Below are 21,462 nucleotides of genomic sequence, written 5' to 3'. Positions count from 1 at the left end.
CCAGAGGAAGAAACACACACACACACACACACACACACACACACACACACACACACACACACACACACACACACCAATAATAATAATGACGCACTGTGTGTAAATGGATGCACACTGTTAGGTTGCACTTGTTCAGACAAATGTGCTAAAAGCCTAGCTCATATCCTGAAGAACAACAGTGATCCTAGATTACATTTCAGCAGATCTCTGCGGAAATCACTGCAAGTAATTTAATATGTAAGTATTACAGAAACTATACATTCCCGACAGACAGAGATGCTGTATGTGGAGATGTTACAGGTTTGCACTAGAAGTTGAAATAAACCTATAGGGTAGTACCACACATCCTTTCATTTCCTATAGAGCCATGCTGGACGCACTTCCTGGCAGAGTGAGTGACCATGTTGGCCCGGAGGGACTCAACAACGAGCAACATTTCCTTTTCAGCAGCTTCATCGCTGCATCTCTGCTCGTTACTTATTTATCACCACTAATGGGCTGTTGTCTGAACTCAAGTCCTTCTGCATTACAGGCCTTTAAAAAAAATCTCTGGCTTGGAATCAAACAACTGTGCAAAGCGATCTGCAGCCACGCACAGGTCGCCTATATGAAAACACACAAGGATCGTAAGGTGACGCTGAGCGAATGATGATTAGCCAACTGAGGGAAAATCAGGAGAGAGCAGTGGCTCCCGTGGATGGTTGACTGAGCAGGATATACAGGAAATACCAGCTCCACCTTGAAACAACAAAGGCACGACTCTTGGAGAAGACAAAAGGAGAAAGTGTACAGAAATAAGAAGCACAAGAAGCACAGTGAAACCGCTGGCACATTACTAGATCTGATAAATGCTTCAGTTTGGAGTCTACATTTACTTAATGTTGCTCCCCGTTTACTCTTCATGTGACACATTGATCAGAGCACAACTTCATATATTTACACACACACACACACACACACACACACACCTATATATATATATATATATATATATATATATATATATATAGGCACTCCTCCTCCTGTCTGCCTTGGCACCCATGTGTCTTTATTTCTCCTGAAAACAGATGCCTGAACATTCTTTGTTTCCCAACAAAGGCCTGATGAGGTCAGTGCTGGGGGGACATGCAGGCGAGGTCTGGGAAACAGAGGGGGAGGAGAGAGAGGGCTGACAAACAACACCAGCCTACTACTGCACGGCGGTGACGTCACACAGGAGAGGAAATCTGTGCGCGCGCGCGTGTGCCCAGTGACCACTTTCGGTCCACTGGGGGATCCAGTTTCTAAAACTTCATGTGTCTCTCTTTGCTGCCCTCTAGTGTTTTTGAGTTTGTTTTCTGGTGGCTTTTGCTGTGATCTCATCTGGGTGTTGGACTGGTTTTATAAAGCTGTACATGACAAAGGCTGGGCTGCCCACGGGCCCAAGACCACCCCAAGGGTACCCAAAAAGAAACTGGGTTCAGTCCATGTCAGTTGGTCTTATGGTCCTGATCTTGTAGAGGCACTACGTGTCCAAATTCTGGTTTAAGATACCTTAATTGTTTCAGTTCATGTTGTGTTAATTTGTTGTAATGTTGTGTCTCACAAATTGCTTCACTTTTTTCTGTGTTTCATAACAGCAAACCATAGGCAAGGTAGTTTTATTACATGAAAAGGAGTATTTATTTTCATTATCATTTGATCAGACTATGTTTTTCTTTAATAACTAATGTATTGTATGGATGTGTCCACTCAAGAAAAACAACCACATGCTTCCTTCACCATGTTCTTTATCAACTGATGTAAATGTGTCTAATGTTAGATCTTTTTTGCAGATTATTCCATGCTACAGGTGCATTGCAGGAAAATGCAGTTTCCCCCTGACCTGTCAAAACTTGTAGTACATTAAAGAGCAACCACTTGGAAGAGCATAGCTGGTAGAAAATAGTGGAAATGGCCCATCATTATTAGCTTAATTTAACATATTGAAATGTTTTCTTTTGTCTGTCCAAAAGCCAAAAACCCAGAGATGTCAAATAATATAGAAAACTGAGTCTCACCAATTTTTGCTCGTGCCTCTTTTTTTGCTCAAAAAATGATGTAAAAAAAAAAAAAAAAAAAAAAAATGTCCATTATCAAATCTATTGTAAGTTCATTTTCAGTTCAGCTTTAGAGCACTGGTAGGTTTCCGGGCTATATCCAGCCATGCACATTACATGTGATATAAAACCACTAGTCCTCACACTCCCCTGCTGGCAGTGTGATGTTTGTCTGTCACTGATGTGCTCATTTCCTGACAATGATGCCCTCAGTTTACAAGATACTAAAAAAAAAAAAAAAAAAAAAAAGATTTACAGGACCAAAGGACATGCAGGCGATGACTGGAAAAACACAGAGCAAGTGTATTCGCAGCACCTTTCTGTGGCACCTTTCTTCAACAAGGCAATTCAAAGTGCTTTGTATGAGACATAAAAGGTATTCTAAAAAGGAACACAAGGCAATACAACAATACAATATAAAAATATGCTTGTGGGTAGGATTAAAAAAAAAGTAAAATGGAATATAAGAAATCTATTTCTGTGCTTTACACACCAAAGTAGTTTTTAGCAGGATAGACGAGTAGACTGACAGGAGTCTTTTGATTTCTTAATTGATTTTATATTGCTATGTATTGTGTTTTTAATTGTCATTGTCATGCATTTCTTCACTTTATGTTAAGCTTTCAAATGCCTCCATGTTTGAAAAGTGTCTCCCACCAAATGATCCTGTAATCGGATGTCGACGTCCATTGCTCATTTATGTGTGGCACTAAGCAGAGGAACAAGTTAATCGTCTTAATACATCTGCATTCAAAGCACCTCCAAAATCCTACAGTAAAGCAGTGAAGGTGACCTGAATCTGCCCCTGGAATCGAACAGGTGAATCATGACATCTAAGAGGCTGCTGTAATATGTGGCTATTTGATGGGCTGATGATTGGGTCCAATCATTTCCATAAATACAAACCTCGTGTATCTTAGGAAAGTGAAAGTGGTTTCTATATTTAGCCATGTAACCAGGGAGTGGATGTGTCAGTGAGCAGCCATTAGTGCAGTATGACGTTGTACTGTGACTGGGTGGTGACTGAGCCCTTCCCCAGAATCAATTATAGTTGCAGTAGTAGCATTACATTAGCTTATCACTGTTTGGGGCTCCACAGAGTCATAAACTAGCACATTTGATGAAGGTGACAAAATACAGAAATCACCATGAAGCATTGCTCTGAGATTAAATCTAGAATAATTCATGTTTTATATGCGAGACATGAACAAAAATTAATTCCTTTTGTTTGCAAAAAGTCATTCACATCCACTGTGATGCTACTTGTGTTTAGACCAGCGAGAGGTCGAAATCCTGTTGTGAACAAACTGCTATAAAGCTCCAACACCAGAAATCCAAACAGTCTTCCCGGGACCTCACATATAACACTATAAGCTGTATTTGCTTTATATGGTGTATCTCCTCTGACTATAGAAGGCAGCTTTACAGGAGGTTCCTGGAGGCCACAAATAATTAACGACGTCCTGTCTTATTTTTTTAGGCAGATATTTTTCCTTTCAGAAGGTGTTTTGTTGTCAGTGCTCATGCATTTCAGGGCAAAGAAAATGCTCTTCCTTCACATTTTCCATCAGACATGGTTTTCTGCTGCCTTTCACCGAGCTGCACTTGTTGAAATGAGGTCGCACAGTCATTGGCAATCAAGCCTTTCGTTTCTGTACGACAGCACATCCAACCCATTCTTCAGGTCTCCATGAAGAAACTGTTATGTGAGCTTTCCATTCAGAGTGCCCTTGGTTTGTGAAAAGGATGCTTTGACTGAGAGGAGGCCACAGTTATTCAGTATGACTCCTGAAACGAACTTAAGTAATGTTCAAATGTTCAGTTCAGTACTTGGCCAAAGTATTTTCCTCATGTCCTTCAGCTTTCATTGCATTCCTTCTTTAAACCTTCACTCTCAAACATCAAATTCATTGATGCAAATGAATGCATTCATATTCACCACTATAAAGCAAAGGTAATGACTTATGCCCTCATAATGATGACTTTATACAGTGGAAAATAACAAGAAATCAGACTGCAGTTGCTGAAGCTGGTGATGCAGCAGAGGACTCATCTCATGAATCCTACAGCAGAGAGTGAGCTGTTTCTCCAGCCTTTAATCTGACAGCACGTCGTGATTGCTGCAGAAAACAATGGGGGATGTATACAGGTACTGTTCATACTGCCCTCATGAATAACTAAATCCCAAACGCACAGTCACGTTAGGCTGTGCAGGCACGTAAAACACTGCGTGGTGGTCATATGAGCATAAAAAATAGATCAAAGAAACAGGCCACAATAAAACGCAAATCAAGCGCCTCCTGTTACCATGACAGCAGTGGAAGAGAAGAAAATGAACACAATTAATTAGGGCTCACACCTCCAGTGTCCATGACTACAGGGATTTGGGCAATTATGTGAACACTCTATCAGTTCATTCATCCATTTATCCATAGTGAGACAGGAAACACCTGTTAGTCAGGTGCTAAAAATAGACCACATTTAATTAGGTTTAAAAAGAAAATTCAGAACGAAATGTTCAAAAGCACAATTTCAGTCTGATTTGGATCATTTTGAACAGGATTTATCCATAATATAATATATTCCTTTTAGACCAATATCATGGACTTCCATCACACAGTAAGTAAGCTGGACAGTCGTTGCTTTTTTTCACTTTTAACTCGACTCCTGGCCCTGTCCTTAAACAGCACCTGATTATTTAACTTCACTTTTAGCAACCCAACTGTTCTGAACGAGTGCACTCATGCGGAAAGCTGCGCTGTGAAATCTCATACTCCCAGACTTGTAGAGCTCATTTCTCCAAAGGAAAAGTACAAGAGAGTGGAGATCTTGTGTGCTTTTTTTTGGCTCGGGGTTTGTTTTATGCTTCTATAAAAGGAGCGCGTTATTTGGATGAGACGATGACGCAGACACTGCGCTTGCTGTGGGTGTATAAGAGAGGACACTCGGCCCTGTTTCGGCGCACATATGGAGAAGTAACTGGGTTTGTGAGATTTTGATCTCCTCTCGGTGTCCGGAGACGCTTGAAAGAACATGGAGATGAACGCAACTGAGAAGTTTTACCTTCCCGTTGATGGCATCTTCGAAATGTTCAACTCTCTCGCCGGGCAATCACGCATTACGCACCCAGTTCTTCAGAGCAGCCCAGTACCCCAGCGCCCCAAAGTCTCAAACATATCGAAGACAGGCATGGGCATCATCAAAACGGTCAAAGGGAGCTGGAGACAGCAGGAGAAGAGAGCGGTTACAAGTAGATCCTCGAGTTCTGGGAATCGGCAGGTGTCGACTGACCGACTCCCAAAAAGGTCCGTGGACTTGCTGGAGCTGGGTCTGACCAAGCCCAGGAACTGTCACAGAATAGTTGTGCTTGGCGCACCCAAAGTAGGTAAAACCAACATCCTCCAGCGGTTCCTGGGTAACGAATTTGAAGAGCTCTATGAGCCCACAACGGAGGACTTTCACAGAAAACTCTTCCACATCGGCGGAGAGGCGTACCAGATTGATCTCCTGGACGCAGCGAGTGAGAGGAACTTCCCTGCGAAGCGGAGGCTATCCATTCTGACAGGTGAGCACTCATACTGTGAGGAATCACTGCAGTTGGTTTAAGTATAAGCAGGATTTTAAGAAATATTATTTTTTGCACAATTTTGTGGCTTTATGAGTATCATTTGACCTAAAAATTAGTTTAACCTCACTATGAAATGTGTTGTCTATCTCATACACTTTACAACACCCAGGTTGTAAACTGTAAAAAAAAAAAACCTTTTCAAAACTATGAAATGTGACAAATTATGAGAACAGTGATTTTTACATTAAAAGATGAATAATTGAAGTGACGCTCTCTTTCTCTCCAGGGGACATCTTTCTGCTTGTGTTCAGTCTGGATGACAGAGAGTCTTTCGATGAAGTCTGCGCGCTGCTCAACGAGATCGAAGCTGCTAAAGCAAAGCTGCTGAAATTAAAACATCCCGCCAGAGTGCCGGCCGTGATCTGCGGGAATAAAGCGGACCTGGAAGCTGTAAGAGCCGTGGGACGGTCGGAGGTGACAGAAGTCCTCGGTGAGGATGTCCCATTCTTCGAAACGTCGGCTAAAGACGGTACGGGGCTGGAAGGTGCGTTCAGGGCCCTTGCCACTCTAGGCGGACTGCCTGACGAGACCGGTCCGTCGCGGCATCAGCTCATATCCATCCTCAGCTACCAGTCGCTGTGCATCGGCCAGCGGGGCAGAAGAGGGAGCCGGGCGCGGGGACTCGCCGCGCCCTGCGCCGCCATGGACCCTCTGGCGCGCCGCCCGAGCTTCACCAGCGACCTGCGGCTGGTGCTGAGATCAAGCACCAAACACAACAAACCCGAGAGGTGTCAGATTCAATGAATCGTGAGCCTTCTCGATAAACCAATTGTAGTAGTATGCTGCAATGTCGTATTATGTAAGGAGTTATACTCTGTCGCACCTGGCTGGACCAGTGCGTTAATATTGTTTCATTTTTGTATATGTAACTGCATTAAATGATCCTATAATAAAAAATATTTCTAATTCTCACTTGTGCTTCCTTGTCTGTTTTTACCAATCAGTTTATTTCAGAGCTTTATGAAATAGGTCACGGAGATGGGAGACCGATATTGTTAGACTTCACGAGGGTCAGCAATCAGTAGTTTTCAAGTGATGATGCAAAACATGATCATATAAGTGTGTGGGAGGAGATGACTCAGTCGCAGACCTTAAGCGTTTTCTAACTGTCAGACACGAGAGATTGCTCATATCTCCAAGCCTCCCACGCCATAGTAAATGGCACCAAGGACCGAGTTGTGACAAAGCCCGCTTAGTCAGTAACAATAGAGTACACACTCATGTGTCAGCATGAGGAAACAGAAGAGGTAGTGTATTTATTACAGAGAGGGAGGTGGGCGAGAGGAGAGGAAATCAGCACCATGGAGAGAGCCCACATGAGACTCTCTCTGCTGGTCCGCCAATGAGCACAAGTTCCATTTATATCCCTTCACCAGTAAAAAGCTCTTCATTTCTGTAAGACAGTGTATCCAAGCCACTCTCCAGGTCCCCAGCAACACACTGTTCAGTGGGCTTTGCAGTCAGAGTGTCCTTGGTTGATGAAAAGGATGGTTTGATGGAGAAAAAGCTCCTGAAATGAATTGACGAAAGCACAGTTCAAACATTCAGTTCACTACTTTAAAGTCAGACAAGTTATTTCCTTCACGTCCTTCAGCTTTCACTGCATTCCCTCCCCAAACTTTCGCTCTCAAACACCACATTTATTGATGCAAAAGAGTCTATTCATGTTCTCCACCACAAAGAAAACAATTTGTGCCCTCATACTGACGTTCCCATCTCAAATGTCTCATGGAGTGTGTAATAAAACCAGAGTAGAGTTGCTGAAGATGTTGGTGCTGCAGAGGTCTCCTCACCAGGCTTCATGAATCCCACAGCAGAGGGTGAGCCGTTTCTCCAGCCTCTGCACTGACAGCACATCGTGATCTCTGCAGAAAAGAATGGGGGCTGTGTGCAGGTACTGTTACATGAATAACTAAATCCCAGATGCACAGTTATGCCAGGCTGCAGGCTCGTAGGAAAACACTGCGTGGTGGTGATACCGTACGAACATAAAAATACATTACGAGAAAAGCCACAGCAAGAGAGTCCTTAACACTGCAACATGATTCATTCAAATGTGCGCTGACTACATCAGGCCATGTTTATTCAATTCAAGATAATTTATTCATTCGTCAAGAGTCAATTGAGGGCAAGCAAGTGGCAAACAGAAGTGTACACATAGAATTCATTTACACACAAGAAACATCTTTGGCTGTAGCAACAGTTCAGAAGTAATAATCTTTATTAGAAAAAGATGTTAATCACTTCCTGTTCTGCAGGAATGAGCCAGTAAATATCTTTGAATTACACAGAAGGAATCCATATCAAACTGCTACTTGGTAGCACTAGATTTTATGTTGCATAATTTCTTTTGAAAAATCCTAATTAGGAATTTCCTGCAAGGAACTCCGCCTCTATCGCTCTGTCTCTCCCAGAACTCAGCAGCAAATTACAAATTTGTTTACAAAGATACAGACCCATAAAACAAGAATATTAATATATTCATGAACCTTGGATGTACAGAGGCGAGCAAGAGTGAAAAGACCATGCAGCTATTGCATGTGCTCATATTCATCAAGTCTGAGTATTTAATATTCTATATTTAATAACAAAATAATCTTACAAACAAAATAATACAATAATAAGTCCATGTTCTGAACATGGCAGCTGCTTAATTATGGAGCTGCATTCATCTATTCAGAGGGTGCATTCACAAGAGCAGCAAAAATCACAGGTCCTCTCGGCACAGACACACACTGAAAAGGCATTCACATCAACTCCAACCATTTCCTGAACACTGGGAGAGTAAAAATTAGGTTTACATGACAGTAAAATGACTGAATGAGACGTGCTTCAGCAATAATTACATGATAGGACCTGGAGGCTTTTAAAACTACATTAATTTCTTATGTTCAGTGTTGCCCAAACCAAAGAGATGACAGTTCTTACAGTATGATACAGAGTCAGTATCACGTAACAGTCAGTGTGCCTGTTTTAATTCTCTATCACCAGAACAAGACGAGGGACTGACAGTGGTCACTTTGTGGTGGTTTGAGCTTTACACGTCCCGTCAGCCTAAACCATGAGCAAGCTTTCTCTGACATCACCTGCTCTATGAACACTCCTGTCATTATGGGTTGGAGGTCTTCTTTGTTTGTCCATCAGAGTGGGGGTCCCTTGGTAGCCTCTGCCTGATTTGTCTTTCCAGCTCCACCAGTAGAGCTGGCAGCATACTGTCCAGTAAGGCCAGTCCATCCCAGGAACAGCGCAGACCTCTAATAAGGAAAGAAAATGAACTGATGTTTTTGCTTTTCTCTGCCATATTAACTCAGTTAACTGAATATTTTTGGCTGGTCAAGTAAAATGACCTATTTGGATACCTCACCTTGGGCTGTGGGGACTTATAACGGCCATTTTTCCTGATTTTAATCATCTCTTTCTCGCCACTGAAAATGTCAAACTTCTGAATTCAAGTAAAACGACAGTCAGAAGTACGTCACCTGTCATCAAGAACGAGTCGTCCACTCTGCAGCCACTCTTGGACATCGGTGGATGTACCAAAGACTTCACTGAGGCTCAGCTGAGGGCTAAACAACTCCCAGTGCTGCAGAAAATGTCCAAAAACAATATTATCACGTTTCTAAAAATGGACTGAACACTGAGCATCGCCTTCACTGGCAGAGAACATCACACTGTGCTGAACAGAATCTTTTCTATTAGTTTATTCATGTCAGTATAAAGGGTTCACCTTGTGATCAATGCCCTCGGTCATTCTCATCCCCATCACCAACACCTCCTCCAATCTGCCAAACAAACATCTTTCATCACAGAACATCTGAGCGACTACAGTTTGATAATAACGAGGACAGGGCAGAGTGAGTAAACAGGCTAAATGGACGAGACTGATTATAGAGTTTCACAAGGACAGAATGTTTCAGAGAACAAGCACATGTACAGCGACGTCCAGCACTATGTTTCTGACACCGTTAAACTACACTCTGAGGTTTGGCTGATACATTTCACATGGGCTCAGAACTTGTGGCAATGACAGCTGCCCCCTTGTGTGATGTGTATACTATATATACACTCATTACTAGACAGCAACGCTACTTCCTGTAAGTGCAACTGCTCACAGTTCGAGATGGCCCAGTTGAATCCGCCTCCGCGTCCCATGTCCCCTCTGCCGGACTTCACGGATCCAGACGTCAGGCTCCAGAGTCTGGGTCCGGGCCTCCCGAAGGACACCTCCCTCCCCCAGAGGAGCGAACCGGCCGTGTGCTCCTGTCACAGACCAAAATGCTAAAGCTAACTTTTCCACAAGGTCAATATTTCATGGATCGCTGCTTTCAATCTAGACAACAGATCACCTGGTCCGACACCGATGTATTGTCTTCCTTTCCAGTAGCTCATGTTGTGATGACTCACTGCGTTCTGCACAACACAAAGTGAAGTATCATCGTGCTGTCGTGACTGTTCCTCTCAGACGTGTTCATGAAGCCATATGGTGCACAACAGAGCAGACATCTGCCTTGTTGAGTGTTTGTGGAGACATGTCATCAAAAACAAACCAGCAGAGCTGAATAATGGCCTTCATCTCTCAGGGTCATCAACAACAGTGCACATGTCACTTTTACCTGTTGCTCTATAACTTGAAAAATACTGCTAATAATGTATACAAAATATCACATTTCTTAAAAGTATTTGAGAATGAAAGATTTTACTCAAAAAAACATGAAAGACTAGTTTGCCTGCTGACGTCCCCTCAGCTCCAGCTGGGCTTTGCATTTAGTGTTAATGAGCAGATGTTAGCATGCTAACTTTGCACACAAAGATGGTGAACATGGTAAACTTTTAACTCAGCATATTAGCATTGTCACTGTGAGCGTGTTAGCATGCTGACATTAGCATTTTGCTCAATGCTCGGCTGTGCTAGTTGCTAGCATAGCAAAGTTTCTAAACAAAGAACCTTTAATCTTTACAAAAGAATCAACGTCTCCTAAGATGAGGAGGACGATCAGTGAACGATCAGTCTTTACAGCCGAGGACTTACGTGTCTTGCAAAGTTAGAAACCTCATACTGCAGAAAGCCGTGCTGGTGGAGAGTCCTCCTGGCACACTGGTACATCTCTGCCGTCACATCTTCAGCGGGCACGGTCACTTCTCCTCCTTGCACCTGTCTGAACAGCTGGGTGCCTCGCTCCAAGGTCAGCTGGTACAGAGACACGTGGTCATCGCACACCCTCAGCAGCTCAGACAACTCCTTCTCCCAGGATTCGACGCTCTGTTTGGGCCGTCCGAACATGACATCCACCGACACCCTCCCGGGGCACACATTCCTGGCCTCTTCGATGGTTTTCAAAGCCTGATGAGAACTGTGATCTCTTCCCAGAATGTTCAAATCCTCATCCTGCAAAGACTGAAGGATTGAACAGGTGAACTGAAGACTGCTCTGCTATACAGTTCACAATCTAATCTCCTGATCAGTATTACAGATTATATATTCACCTGGACCCCAATGGAGAAACGGTTCACCCCAGCACGACTGAAGTCCTCTAACTTTGACTTTCCCGCAGGAGTGGGGTTGACCTCGAGCGTGACCTCAGCCTTATCCGAGAGGTTCGCCTGCCTGGAAACACTTTCCAGGACTGCGGCAATGGTCGAGGGGTGAGCCAGGCTCGGAGTCCCACCACCAAAAAACACTGAGGTAATGCTGCAGGGAGAAACTGAAATTAAGGGTGGGTGAAAGCTGCAGGGATGCTGGATGACTGCATGTGGAAGGTCTAATAAATCACCATACCAGGATACCTGACTGAGCTGCAGCAGGGTCTCAGTCTCCCTCTGAAGGCACTCAGTCATCATGTGGTCATTGTTCTCTCTGGATATGTATTTGTTAAAGTTGCAGTAGGAGCACCTCCTGAGACAGTAAGGCCACTGGAGAGAGGAAGAAGGTCACATTGACATAATTTGGCCAAACTTTCTAGACATTACATAGTATTTGCATTAGAGTGAAAAATGGATCTAATTCAGGGCATGGATATGCTTTCGCAGGCGTGCGCGCATCCCTGCATACAAATATTTAATCAGCTAAATTGACCAAAGCCGGCTCACGTGTACGTAGAGAGACGCCTGCTGGGTGAGATGTGAAGAGTTTGTCCATTCATCGATTAGTTCTCCGCCGGAAATGTCAGAGGAGCAGCGGAGCCCGACAGAGAGGGCACGTCCGACCGCACGCAACGTGTGTTTAATCATTCTGCCAGTGTTTGTCTATCTGAGGGCAGATATGATCTGTCTGTCTGTCTGTCTGTCTGTCTGTCTGTCTGTCTGTCTCCTGACCCGAGGCTGTCCTTCCCTTGAGAACTTGGCCCCATTACAGCAGCTACACGCGCCTGGCTTCATTACAAACGTAAAAACTGTGCGTTTCCATGGCAGCAGTGAGGCCAACGCAGCCACGCATTCACGTAAAGTCGTTTTGTCCGTTTACGTCGTTTTAAGACCGCTTCCTGGATGCTCGCTCCAAACAGGAAGTTCAGAAAAGTGATTTCCGTTTTGCATATTACAGCTTTTGGCCACACCGGGGCGCTGCTTTACCAGTTTTACATTTAGCAGTTAGTGCAGTTTGTGTGGATACTGTGAAAACTTCAAGAAAGTCTTATAGAGAAAAATATACAAAAACCTGATGTATCTCTCTAATGTAGCCTATTACTGTTACTTAAGGACTTAAGGATTCGCTTTGAAGATTTCTGGCTGTCACAATTTGAAAATCAATGTGGAGCCAAGGAGTTGTTTATTTAGATGTTGAACAAGAGGATTCCAATACTTTCATTAATTTTTTGATAAATCAAAGAACTACATATATATATGTACAATAAGTAGAGGAACCAGAGTACATTTATACTAAATACACTATCTCCTCACAGAGTTTATGCTCCTGATGTAAATGTTTTGACTGTACAGTACGTGATCATCTGAATATGTTCCCGTTCATGTTGCCCTTTTTGCACGAAACTCATTTAAATATCAGCAGAGCTTTTTAAACAACCATATGTGTTAATGCAGTGACAACACAAAGTAAAGAGAATAGTCTATATTGGGATTATATGTTTGTGCTCTACTCACACAGGATCAAAGTAATTTAATGAGCTATTGATTTCCCTGATTCCAGGACAAAAACACAGTCTGGTGGGCTAACAGTGAGATAACCTTGTAGGGTCACCTTTAACTTAAACAGAGAAGCAAAAAATCAAAACTCTTTGAATGCCTATAAAAGCTTTCATTCTTCAGGGTTACAGTAAATTAAATCCCTTCGTCATTTTGAAGTAAGAGCCTATTCAGCACCGTCAGCAGACAAACAACTTACCAGCAAATGATTGTCATATTCATCCTCTGGTCAGCTCTGATTGATACTAGAGAGTTTGTCAGGATGATGATGATTACACAAGGCACTTCAACATTCACCTTCAAGAAAAAGTAAAAATCCTCCTTTCCTCAGATCCTCCACAGTCAGGTGCAAACTGCAAAAGCAAAAAACACAGTAGTTTATTAAGTAATTGTATTATTAAAGTATTTCATTGAACATGTCAATAAATGTGAATGTGCTCACTGCCAGCTTCCAACCCTGGGGACATTTTCCACTTAATATTAAATCATGTACCCAATTACCTAATCAACAGACAGACAGACAGAGAGAGAGACAGAGAGAGAGAGAGAGACAGAGAGAGAGACAGAGAGAGAGAGAGGGAGAGAGAGATTGGGGAAAGGGATCGTGGTGTGTTTTCACTGAATACACACAACAGCTGTGGTGATGAGTTCAGTCCAGGGACAAGCTGGAGAACTTTGTGATAATCTAAAATAAAATAGCCAATCTGTGCTGTAAATCTGCCTGATGGATAAGAGGAAGAAAGGTAAGATCACTGATTTAACGCATACAGGAGGCAAAGAAGATGACATGGAACTAATCTGCATTACTTTTACTCAAACTACACGGTAAAAAAAAGTCGTATCGTTATCAGTTTGCATGCTGTTTAGCAGCATTTATCAACTAAAATGCTTTGTTTTAGCTTAGCTAGTTTTTAGTCATGCAGCAGCACAGAAATGTCAGCTGGTTGGTCAGTCAACCACCACTTTGCTACAAAGTGAAATATATCAAGAAATATGAGATTGCCATGATATTTTATACATTCATGGTACACAAATACCTACAAACCACGATATAAAATTACACAGATAAGTGTCCTTTTGCATTTATGTGGCATTTCTTCGCTCTGATATTCAACTGAGCCTCACTTTCTCACAGGATCTACCACAGAATTAAGGCTTATGGTGGTGGGCAGCAGCGGACCTTCACAGTTCCTTCTAACAAATGCCATACTCGGGAGGGAAGAGTTTTCTAAGGATATCACCAGCATTTCTGACAGCAGGAAGAATACTGGAGAGCTGGCTGGCAGACGAGTGGCTGTGATCAACGGGCCAAACATCTATGATAAGGATATATCTAAACCCAAGAGGAAGATGGAGCTGAGAAGGTCTAAGTGCTTATGCATTCCTGGTCCTCATGCCTTTCTTGTTGCCTTTGACATGGAGGCAATCTCTCCGAATGAAATGCAAACCCCAAAGCTGATGAGGGAACGCTTTGGAAGACACTGTCTCAGGCACTGCATGGTCCTCCTGGCCTATGAAGGGAGCATGGATGGAGCTAACCTGGAACATATGGTGCAGAAGACTGACTGGCACCTGAGAGAACTGATCGAGAAGTACGGCGGGCGCTTTCACGCTTTCAGCAAGAACTGGAGAGATCGCAGCAGGGACAAAGAGCTGCTGCAGAAGATAGAGCGGATGATGGCCTCCGTAGGTGGCGGCTACTTCTGCAGCAGAACTTTCCAGAAGGCAGAGGAGAGCGTGAAGAAAGAGGAAAGGAGGCTCAGGAAGCAGAGGGAAGAAGGGATGAAGAAGGCCTGGACTGAGATGGAGAGCCAGTACATGGCAGAGGAGTTGTACCACCAGAAGGATGTCTACACCACGAGTGTTAGCGCAGAGATCAGAGCCAAGGCAGAGATGGACAATGGATGGCTCAGAACTTCCCTGGCCAGAGGACTGGGGACGGGTCTTGTTGTGGGAGCTGTCATGGGTGCACTGTTTGGGTCCATTGAGGGGCCAGGAGGGATGGTTCTTTATGGGATCATAGGTGGTGCTGTAGGTGGATCTGCAGGAGGAACAGCCCAGGTAGCTATAAAGCATATGGAGGACAGAGTGGCACCCCCTGCCAGACTCAACTTTAACTCAATCTTCATCAATCGCTTCTTTGCTACTCCTCGCCCATGACAGCATGCTGTTAATAAAGTGAATAGAAAAACTTAATATCATGTGCTCTGTTGTTGATTGGGATTGGGAAACTCTTTTTAGGCTGAAACACAAACTTAACTTGTTCTATACTATGCTCCTGTTTTGGCACAGAACGTCTTGATTACTAATGATCAGAAATCTCACGTCTCATTTTAAACTGTAAATCTGCATTTTCAATAAACTGAGTTGTCAAACATTTCCTGGTGTCTTGCTGCAGGTGAGGTGTAGCTCAGATTACATTCAGGGTGGAGTCTCAACTGAAAGTGCCATTGTCAAAAGCACTGCGCTTTTCCTAGATAACACAGACACACACACACACACCTCGGTGCACCTGTTGAGTGTACACTGTTTGCTGTACCTATGTATTATTACCTGAAACTGTGAATAGAAGCAGAGCAGACCGACTGCAGCGTTATCGTTACGAGATCAGCTCAGATAGGTAAGACCACACTCTGTAAACGGTTTTACGTTTGTTTCCCTTTTGGAAAAGTTACATACAAACTGAAATCAGACCTGTGAATCATTCATGGGCATGTTGCGTAATCCGGGAGTGTTTCCTACATGGATGTCAGAGTACAACTGGAGTGAGGATGAAACTCAGGAATCACAGGAAAAACAACATTAGGATTTCAGTAGTTGCTTCTCTGTGTTGACTTGAGCAGTACTGTGCTGTTACTCCCAGTTGACGTAACAAGCTATTTGGTTGCTACCTGTTTGACTACATACTTCACATTACATCTTTTACTCAGCTGCTTCCGTTGTCGATAAATTCAGCGTTATCTGTCCTTGATAAAAAGATTCTTTTAACTCACATGGCTGTGATCGTGACAATGAGAAGGAGACACTGCGGTAGAAAATAATCTAAGGGCCAGGCTTCACCGTGGGAGGCTTTCACCAGTGAAATGATTGTTGCTTCAGCGGATTAAAAGAGAATCACATATCCTGTCCTTTGTGTGTCATTATACAATACGAGAGGAATGTTGTTCTACTCAAGAACATGCCATTCCTCTTTGTTTTTTCTGCTTTCTTACTACATTAATCATCTTGCAACCTCTCAGAACGTATGTGGAATATATGAGTGCTTCTTCCATCACTCATATATGTATATATGAACTCAGTGATTAAATACAAACACTACATTTTCAATCAGCTCATTTTTCAAGCTCTTTTCTATAATGTTAGTATTTCCTAAAAAGTAGGAATCCACTTTAGACGTTGTTTGCACCCTAAATAAACTTGTGATGCAAAATCATTTCATGTGGGCACCTCTCAAGTCAAGATTTTGCCTAATTTACCATTGAAACACAACCCTCCATCAAGTGCACGCTTAGCAGCAGAGATCTTTGAATAACTAAAAAATCTTTCTCACACTTTGTCGACATTGTCACTTTCAGAGTATGGCCTCCACGATCAGCCTCCTCCCAGAGAAGCACTTCTTGTGCTCTCTGTGCAGAGACATCTTCACCAACCCAGTGACCATACCGTGTGGACACAGCTTCTGCTTGTCCTGTCTCTGCCGCTACTGGGCGCGACACCAGTCCAAATACTGCCCGCACTGTAAGAGAGTGTTTACTGACAGGCCTGACCTCAGTGTCAACCGCATTCTGGCAGACCTCTCGGACAATTACAGGACGACGCGACCAGAGAAACCACCTGATGAGGAGATGGTACTTTACTGGCATTGTCAGTTATCACAGGTGACATCATTGGAAAATTGATAAATGTAGTATATCTGTCACTGTTGCAGGTAATAGACGTTGAGCAAATGATTCAGGAAAGACTGCAGAAGATAGAAAGGTTGAAGTATTCCCTTGAGCTCCAAAAGGTGCGTTGAAAACCCTTTAACATCATTAAAATCTGTATTTAAAAAATAAAAAGTAGAGTACGTCGCTGAATGTCGATGCCTGATGATGTCCAATCAGAACTCTTACCTCAGGGAGGTGCGAGAGAGCCAGAGGGTTTTCTCTGCCCTCGTGAATGCCATGGAGAAGAGTCACAAAGCAGTCGTCGCGGCAATTGAGGACAGACAAAGAGAGGAGGAGAGGAGAGTAGAGACACTGCTGGAAGAGCTCAAAAAGGAGATCCAGGAGCTGAGGAAGCAGACAACTGAAGCTGATCCTCAGATTCCTGTAAACAGTGATCAAAGTGATGACACCAAGCAAGTAACTGTGGTAAGAACCATTATCTTCTCCAAACAGTATAATGATAACGGAGAAGCACTGGCTACCATGAAATCTTTGTTTATGTCATACAGAACATTTTTCCCACAATGTGCCCATCTGAGATGAAGGACTGGTCCAAGGTTACAATAGAAACTGACCCTTGTGTTGGGGTCACCAGGCGAGCACTGTCAGACATGATGGAAAAGATAAAGGCAGAAGTCAACAGGCTCTCCAAATCGGGTGAGTAAAGCAACTTTCGTCTTTTATTGAAATCATATTCTTCAATAAATTCAAAGACAGTCACGTTTCTTTTTCCTGTGGCTCTTCTTTGACAGAACTGAAGAGAATAGAGAAATACACAGGTAAGGCTTTGTCCTCACAGACACAAGTTATGAGACGGGGTAGATTTTCTTTTTAGCTTTTATTTAGCTTTAAATGCATCATATAAAGTAGGCTTATATCATAATTCAAGTTCATAATAATCATAATTAATAGTGATTAATTAATACGATTTTCTCTCCTCTTCACTGCAATAACTTACTTACAGTGCCTTGGTGCTAAAGCTGTCCAGACTGTTTGACCAATTCCTGACCTTTTGTCCTCCCCCTTTCTTAGTGGATGTCAATCTGAGCGCTAAGACCGCCCACCCCTTCCTCTCTGTCTCAGAGGACAGAAAACAGGTGAGACACACGGACAAGCTCCAGGAGGTACCAGATCACCCCAAGCGGTTCGACCGTGTGGCAAACGTGCTGGCTAAAGAAAGCTTCACCGGCGGGAGGTGCTACTGGGAGGTGGAGGTCGGGGAGAAGATCGAGTGGAACCTCGGTGTTGTCAAACATTCCATAAACAGGAAGGGCAAGTTCACTGTCTGCCCTGCAAATGGTTTCTGGACTTTAAGCCTGAGGGCTGGAGGCCAGTACATTGCCAACACCTCTCCTGTCACCCTGTTGGCTCTGGAGCAGAGACCCAGGAAGGTGGGTGTGTTTCTGGACTACACAGAGGGCCGTGTGTCCTTCTACTGCGCTGAGTCTGGAGTCCACATTCACACCTTCACAGATACATTGACTGACGGGCTTAATCCATTCTTCTGTCCTGGTCGCATGCATGGCGGCAAAAACGCTGCTCCCCTGATCATCTGTTCCAGCTTCTGCAGCATCTAAACATCATATTTCATACATGATTTATAAATCTGAAGAATGAATACAATTGCCATGCTTGTGATTATCTTTTCAGTATCAATCCAGTATTTCAAATATATTTATTTAGTTACAAATCTATTATGAAACACTACAATGAACCACATTTGTCCTGTCAGGACTGCAAACAAGAGGTTGCATAAGGACTGACTCCCTACACTCGAACAACTTCAATGAAACCCATAAACAGATTGAAAAGGAAAGAGGAGGGTAGAGGAAAAGAGAAGGCTCTCATAAATGAACAAGTGAGTCAAAGTTGGGGGATAAAAGGAGAAAATAGGTTGCTGAGTTGTATGGCTGCAAGGGGCTGCAGGGTTTGGACAGAGGTTGACGAGGAGGAGCAGGGAGGGAGGGTACAGCGGAACAGCAGGGCATTGTGCTCGTACACCAGGCACTGGGAGACACACTCAAACACATTCACTCATTCACACACTGACACGGTCGTGCACACAAGCGCATGCTTCTGCCCACTGCCACACAGACTTGCGCTGGCATCTCGGAGGGCAGCCCCATCTCCAGTCCAGTCCCGGGTGTCGAAGCTGATCGACTCCTCTCTACTTCAGTTCACCTGACCTCTGAGGACAGAGCCTCCCCCTGCTCTGCAGCCTTCCTGAGGACCAGACTGAATCCTCAGGGCCATCACTCACAACTGCAGGCATCCCAGGTGATCTACACCAGCAGAGGAGCAGTAACACTTACCTGAGGACTAATTGGAGCAGTCAGGGCACCTCTTACTTCATTTGAGGTAAATATCCTTGATAACAGTGCATTGGTGACATTTCCAAAAATGTCATGCAACAGCTTGACAGGAGAACTGATACATTTATCTTTAAGTGTAATGAGTTTGGTGGGATATAAAGAATGCTCCCAGAAATTATTCTATTATATGTTTAGCTGTCACCATTCAATATCCCTTTTTAACTCATCTCAGTGTTGGAGGCAGGTGTATGACACTGCTTTTGTCTCATTGCAATGTTTGCAATAATTTCCTGGAAAGTAGGCAGAGCCATCAGTTTTTACCAAAGATAAGGTGCATATTCTTAAACTGGGGTCTGTGGGCCTTAATGGCCCTTTAAGGGACACCCGGGGAGGACTGTTTATTAGTATAAATTAATGCACAATATTTTATAACACTGGAGAAATGTAGGTCTTGTTCTGGTTTTGAGGATATGATCCATTGTTATCTGACCATTCACATTCTGACCAAATCTAACATTAATCGTCACAGATGGGGATCTATTGGTTACCTGAAAGGGGCCCAATGAGTAAAGCATATCCCTTTGACATTGTTCCATCCATCCTTGTCAGCAAGGGTCCCTTGGGACGATTGTGCAGGAAGGCTTTTGATTCACAGAATTGGTCAAATGTGGATACTGAGAGCTGTGATAAATAGACGACATAGGTCCTCCTGGCCCACTCTGCAAGCCTTCATGAAAGCTGCTTGTGTTCAGAGTCTCCTCATGTTTTTCTGAGATAATCCACTCACCCGGCAAGGCGTAGCTCAACACCCACAGCTGTGTCAAAGACAGCTATTCTCTGTGGTTCTCACTGGAATCCACCAAACATGGGCCTTCCAGTCTGTTTCCAAATATTTATGATAAATATATGCTTCATTAGTCTTCTCAAGCTTTACTAATGTAATGCTCATTGTTGTGAGTAGTAAGAAGTAGTAAATACTTGGATTTTTGTAGCACTGTTTGTACGATGGATAAAGAATGATTTAAAATTGGTTATTCTCTAAATTTCAGGAGCAACTGTCCTTGTCTAACCCAAGCTGATCTCAAAGACATCATCACCCGGAGACTGAAGATCCAGTATAGTGGAGCACAATATTCCCAGTACTATAGACTGCCACATTTCTTTGTGGGACTATAAGTGGACCCTCTGCAACAAACACAGACTAAAATAAATCCAAGACGAATCCATCTGATTCAAACAACACCTTTCATCATGGCAACAACGGGCATGCAGTTGCTGGGCCTAATCATGTCCATTGTGGGCTGGGTGAGTGGGGCGATAGTCTGCGCCATCCCCCTGTGGCGAGTCACCGCCTTCATTGGTAACAACATAGTGACGGCTCAGATCATTTGGGAAGGCCTTTGGATGAATTGCATTGTGCAGAGCACAGGTCAGATCCAGTGTAAGGTGTATGACAGCTTGCTGGCTCTGCCCAGTGACATGCAGGCTGCCCGAGGCCTCACCGTGTTCTCCATCTTGATCTGTGGCCTGGCTCTGGCTCTGGGGGTCCTTGGAGTCAAGTGCACCAAGTGCATTGGTGTAAACAGCGTCAAGGCCCGTATCGCTCGCATCTCTGGTGCTCTTTTTGCCATCGCAGGGTTCCTCTACCTTGTGCCCATCTGCTGGACTGCCCACTCCATCATCAGGGATTTCTATGATCCACATGTGGCGGCCCCACACAAGCGTGAGCTTGGCCCTGCCCTTTACATCGGCTGGGGGGCGTCAGCCTTGCTTCTCATTGGGGGATCTCTGCTCTATGCTGGATCAAGCCCCCCTGGCATCCCAGGTTCTCCCACCTTCAGCAGTGGGGAGAGTAGTCCTCGCAGAGCACCTGCCACACAAGTCAAAGGTTATGTTTAAGCTTCCAAAATGTCTGAATGCCTTCAAGTTCCACAAATATACCCCAAACAAAAAAAAATCTGATTCCTCTCCTTTTGATTTTGCTTCTTGCAATTATTTTATACTTAATGTTTTTCCAGTTTGCTTTTTTCTCTGAAAAGCTGCAGGAGGCTGTTCAGGGAAAATTGAACTCATTTTGTTATTTCATACCTGATATCCTTCAATAACCTGTTTTCTCTGTCCATGTAAAATACAATAAAATGTCCTCCAAATCCTCTTCTGAGGGAGATGTCGTGTGTTCACATTTGTGTTTGACGTATAGTGGTTTTTAAAAGAAAATCTTTGTTTTGCTCATTTATGTAAACACTACTAGGGGTTCTGCTGAGCGGAGAAGAACAATAGAACAATGGGGATGTGTGTACATTTGCTTGTGGTGCCATATTGTTGCAAAGTGTGTGTGTGTGTGTGTGTGTGTGTGTGTGTGTGTGTGTGTGTGTGTGTGT

General features: G+C 43.7%; 5 protein-coding genes across 5 annotated transcripts; 4 read left to right on the top strand and 1 right to left on the bottom strand.

Moving 5' to 3' along the window:
• The first annotated feature begins 5,024 nt into the window (after positions 1-5,024).
• Positions 5,025-6,618, top strand: rasd2a (RASD family member 2a). The gene is made up of 2 exons (XM_076753001.1): positions 5,025-5,643; positions 5,933-6,618. Exons 1-2 carry the CDS (start codon positions 5,112-5,114, stop codon positions 6,448-6,450), a joined length of 1,050 nt encoding a protein of 349 aa, XP_076609116.1. The 5' UTR covers positions 5,025-5,111; the 3' UTR covers positions 6,451-6,618.
• Positions 6,619-7,757: 1,139 nt separating this feature from the next.
• rsad1 (radical S-adenosyl methionine domain containing 1) lies at positions 7,758-12,221 on the bottom strand. The gene is made up of 9 exons (XM_076753631.1): positions 11,794-12,221; positions 11,483-11,616; positions 11,191-11,395; positions 10,736-11,101; positions 10,053-10,116; positions 9,819-9,966; positions 9,434-9,488; positions 9,186-9,289; positions 7,758-8,960 (listed from the first exon to the last, which is right to left on the bottom strand). The coding sequence occupies exons 1-9, from the start codon at positions 11,932-11,934 to the stop codon at positions 8,816-8,818; spliced, it is 1,362 nt and encodes a 453-aa protein (XP_076609746.1). The 5' UTR covers positions 11,935-12,221; the 3' UTR covers positions 7,758-8,815.
• A 1,255-nt stretch (positions 12,222-13,476) lies between these two features.
• Positions 13,477-15,126, top strand: LOC143334623 (GTPase IMAP family member 7). The gene is made up of 2 exons (XM_076753484.1): positions 13,477-13,586; positions 13,979-15,126. Exons 1-2 carry the CDS (start codon positions 13,568-13,570, stop codon positions 15,001-15,003), a joined length of 1,044 nt encoding a protein of 347 aa, XP_076609599.1. The 5' UTR covers positions 13,477-13,567; the 3' UTR covers positions 15,004-15,126.
• A 211-nt stretch (positions 15,127-15,337) lies between these two features.
• btr02 (bloodthirsty-related gene family, member 2) lies at positions 15,338-18,379 on the top strand. The gene is made up of 7 exons (XM_076751696.1): positions 15,338-15,463; positions 16,419-16,691; positions 16,772-16,849; positions 16,947-17,195; positions 17,279-17,426; positions 17,522-17,548; positions 17,802-18,379. Exons 2-7 carry the CDS (start codon positions 16,422-16,424, stop codon positions 18,344-18,346), a joined length of 1,317 nt encoding a protein of 438 aa, XP_076607811.1. The 5' UTR covers positions 15,338-15,463; positions 16,419-16,421; the 3' UTR covers positions 18,347-18,379.
• Positions 18,380-20,332: 1,953 nt separating this feature from the next.
• cldnk (claudin k) lies at positions 20,333-21,236 on the top strand. Its single transcript, XM_076751697.1, has one exon. It carries the CDS (start codon positions 20,333-20,335, stop codon positions 20,978-20,980), a length of 648 nt encoding a protein of 215 aa, XP_076607812.1. The 3' UTR covers positions 20,981-21,236.
• The last annotated feature ends 226 nt before the right edge of the window (positions 21,237-21,462 follow it).

The sequence above is a fragment of the Chaetodon auriga genome, chromosome 16 (genome assembly GCF_051107435.1).
Source record: "Chaetodon auriga isolate fChaAug3 chromosome 16, fChaAug3.hap1, whole genome shotgun sequence".
In the NCBI taxonomy this organism is placed as follows: Eukaryota; Metazoa; Chordata; class Actinopteri; order Chaetodontiformes; family Chaetodontidae; genus Chaetodon; species Chaetodon auriga.
This window is presented reverse-complemented; position numbering and strand designations above follow the sequence as displayed.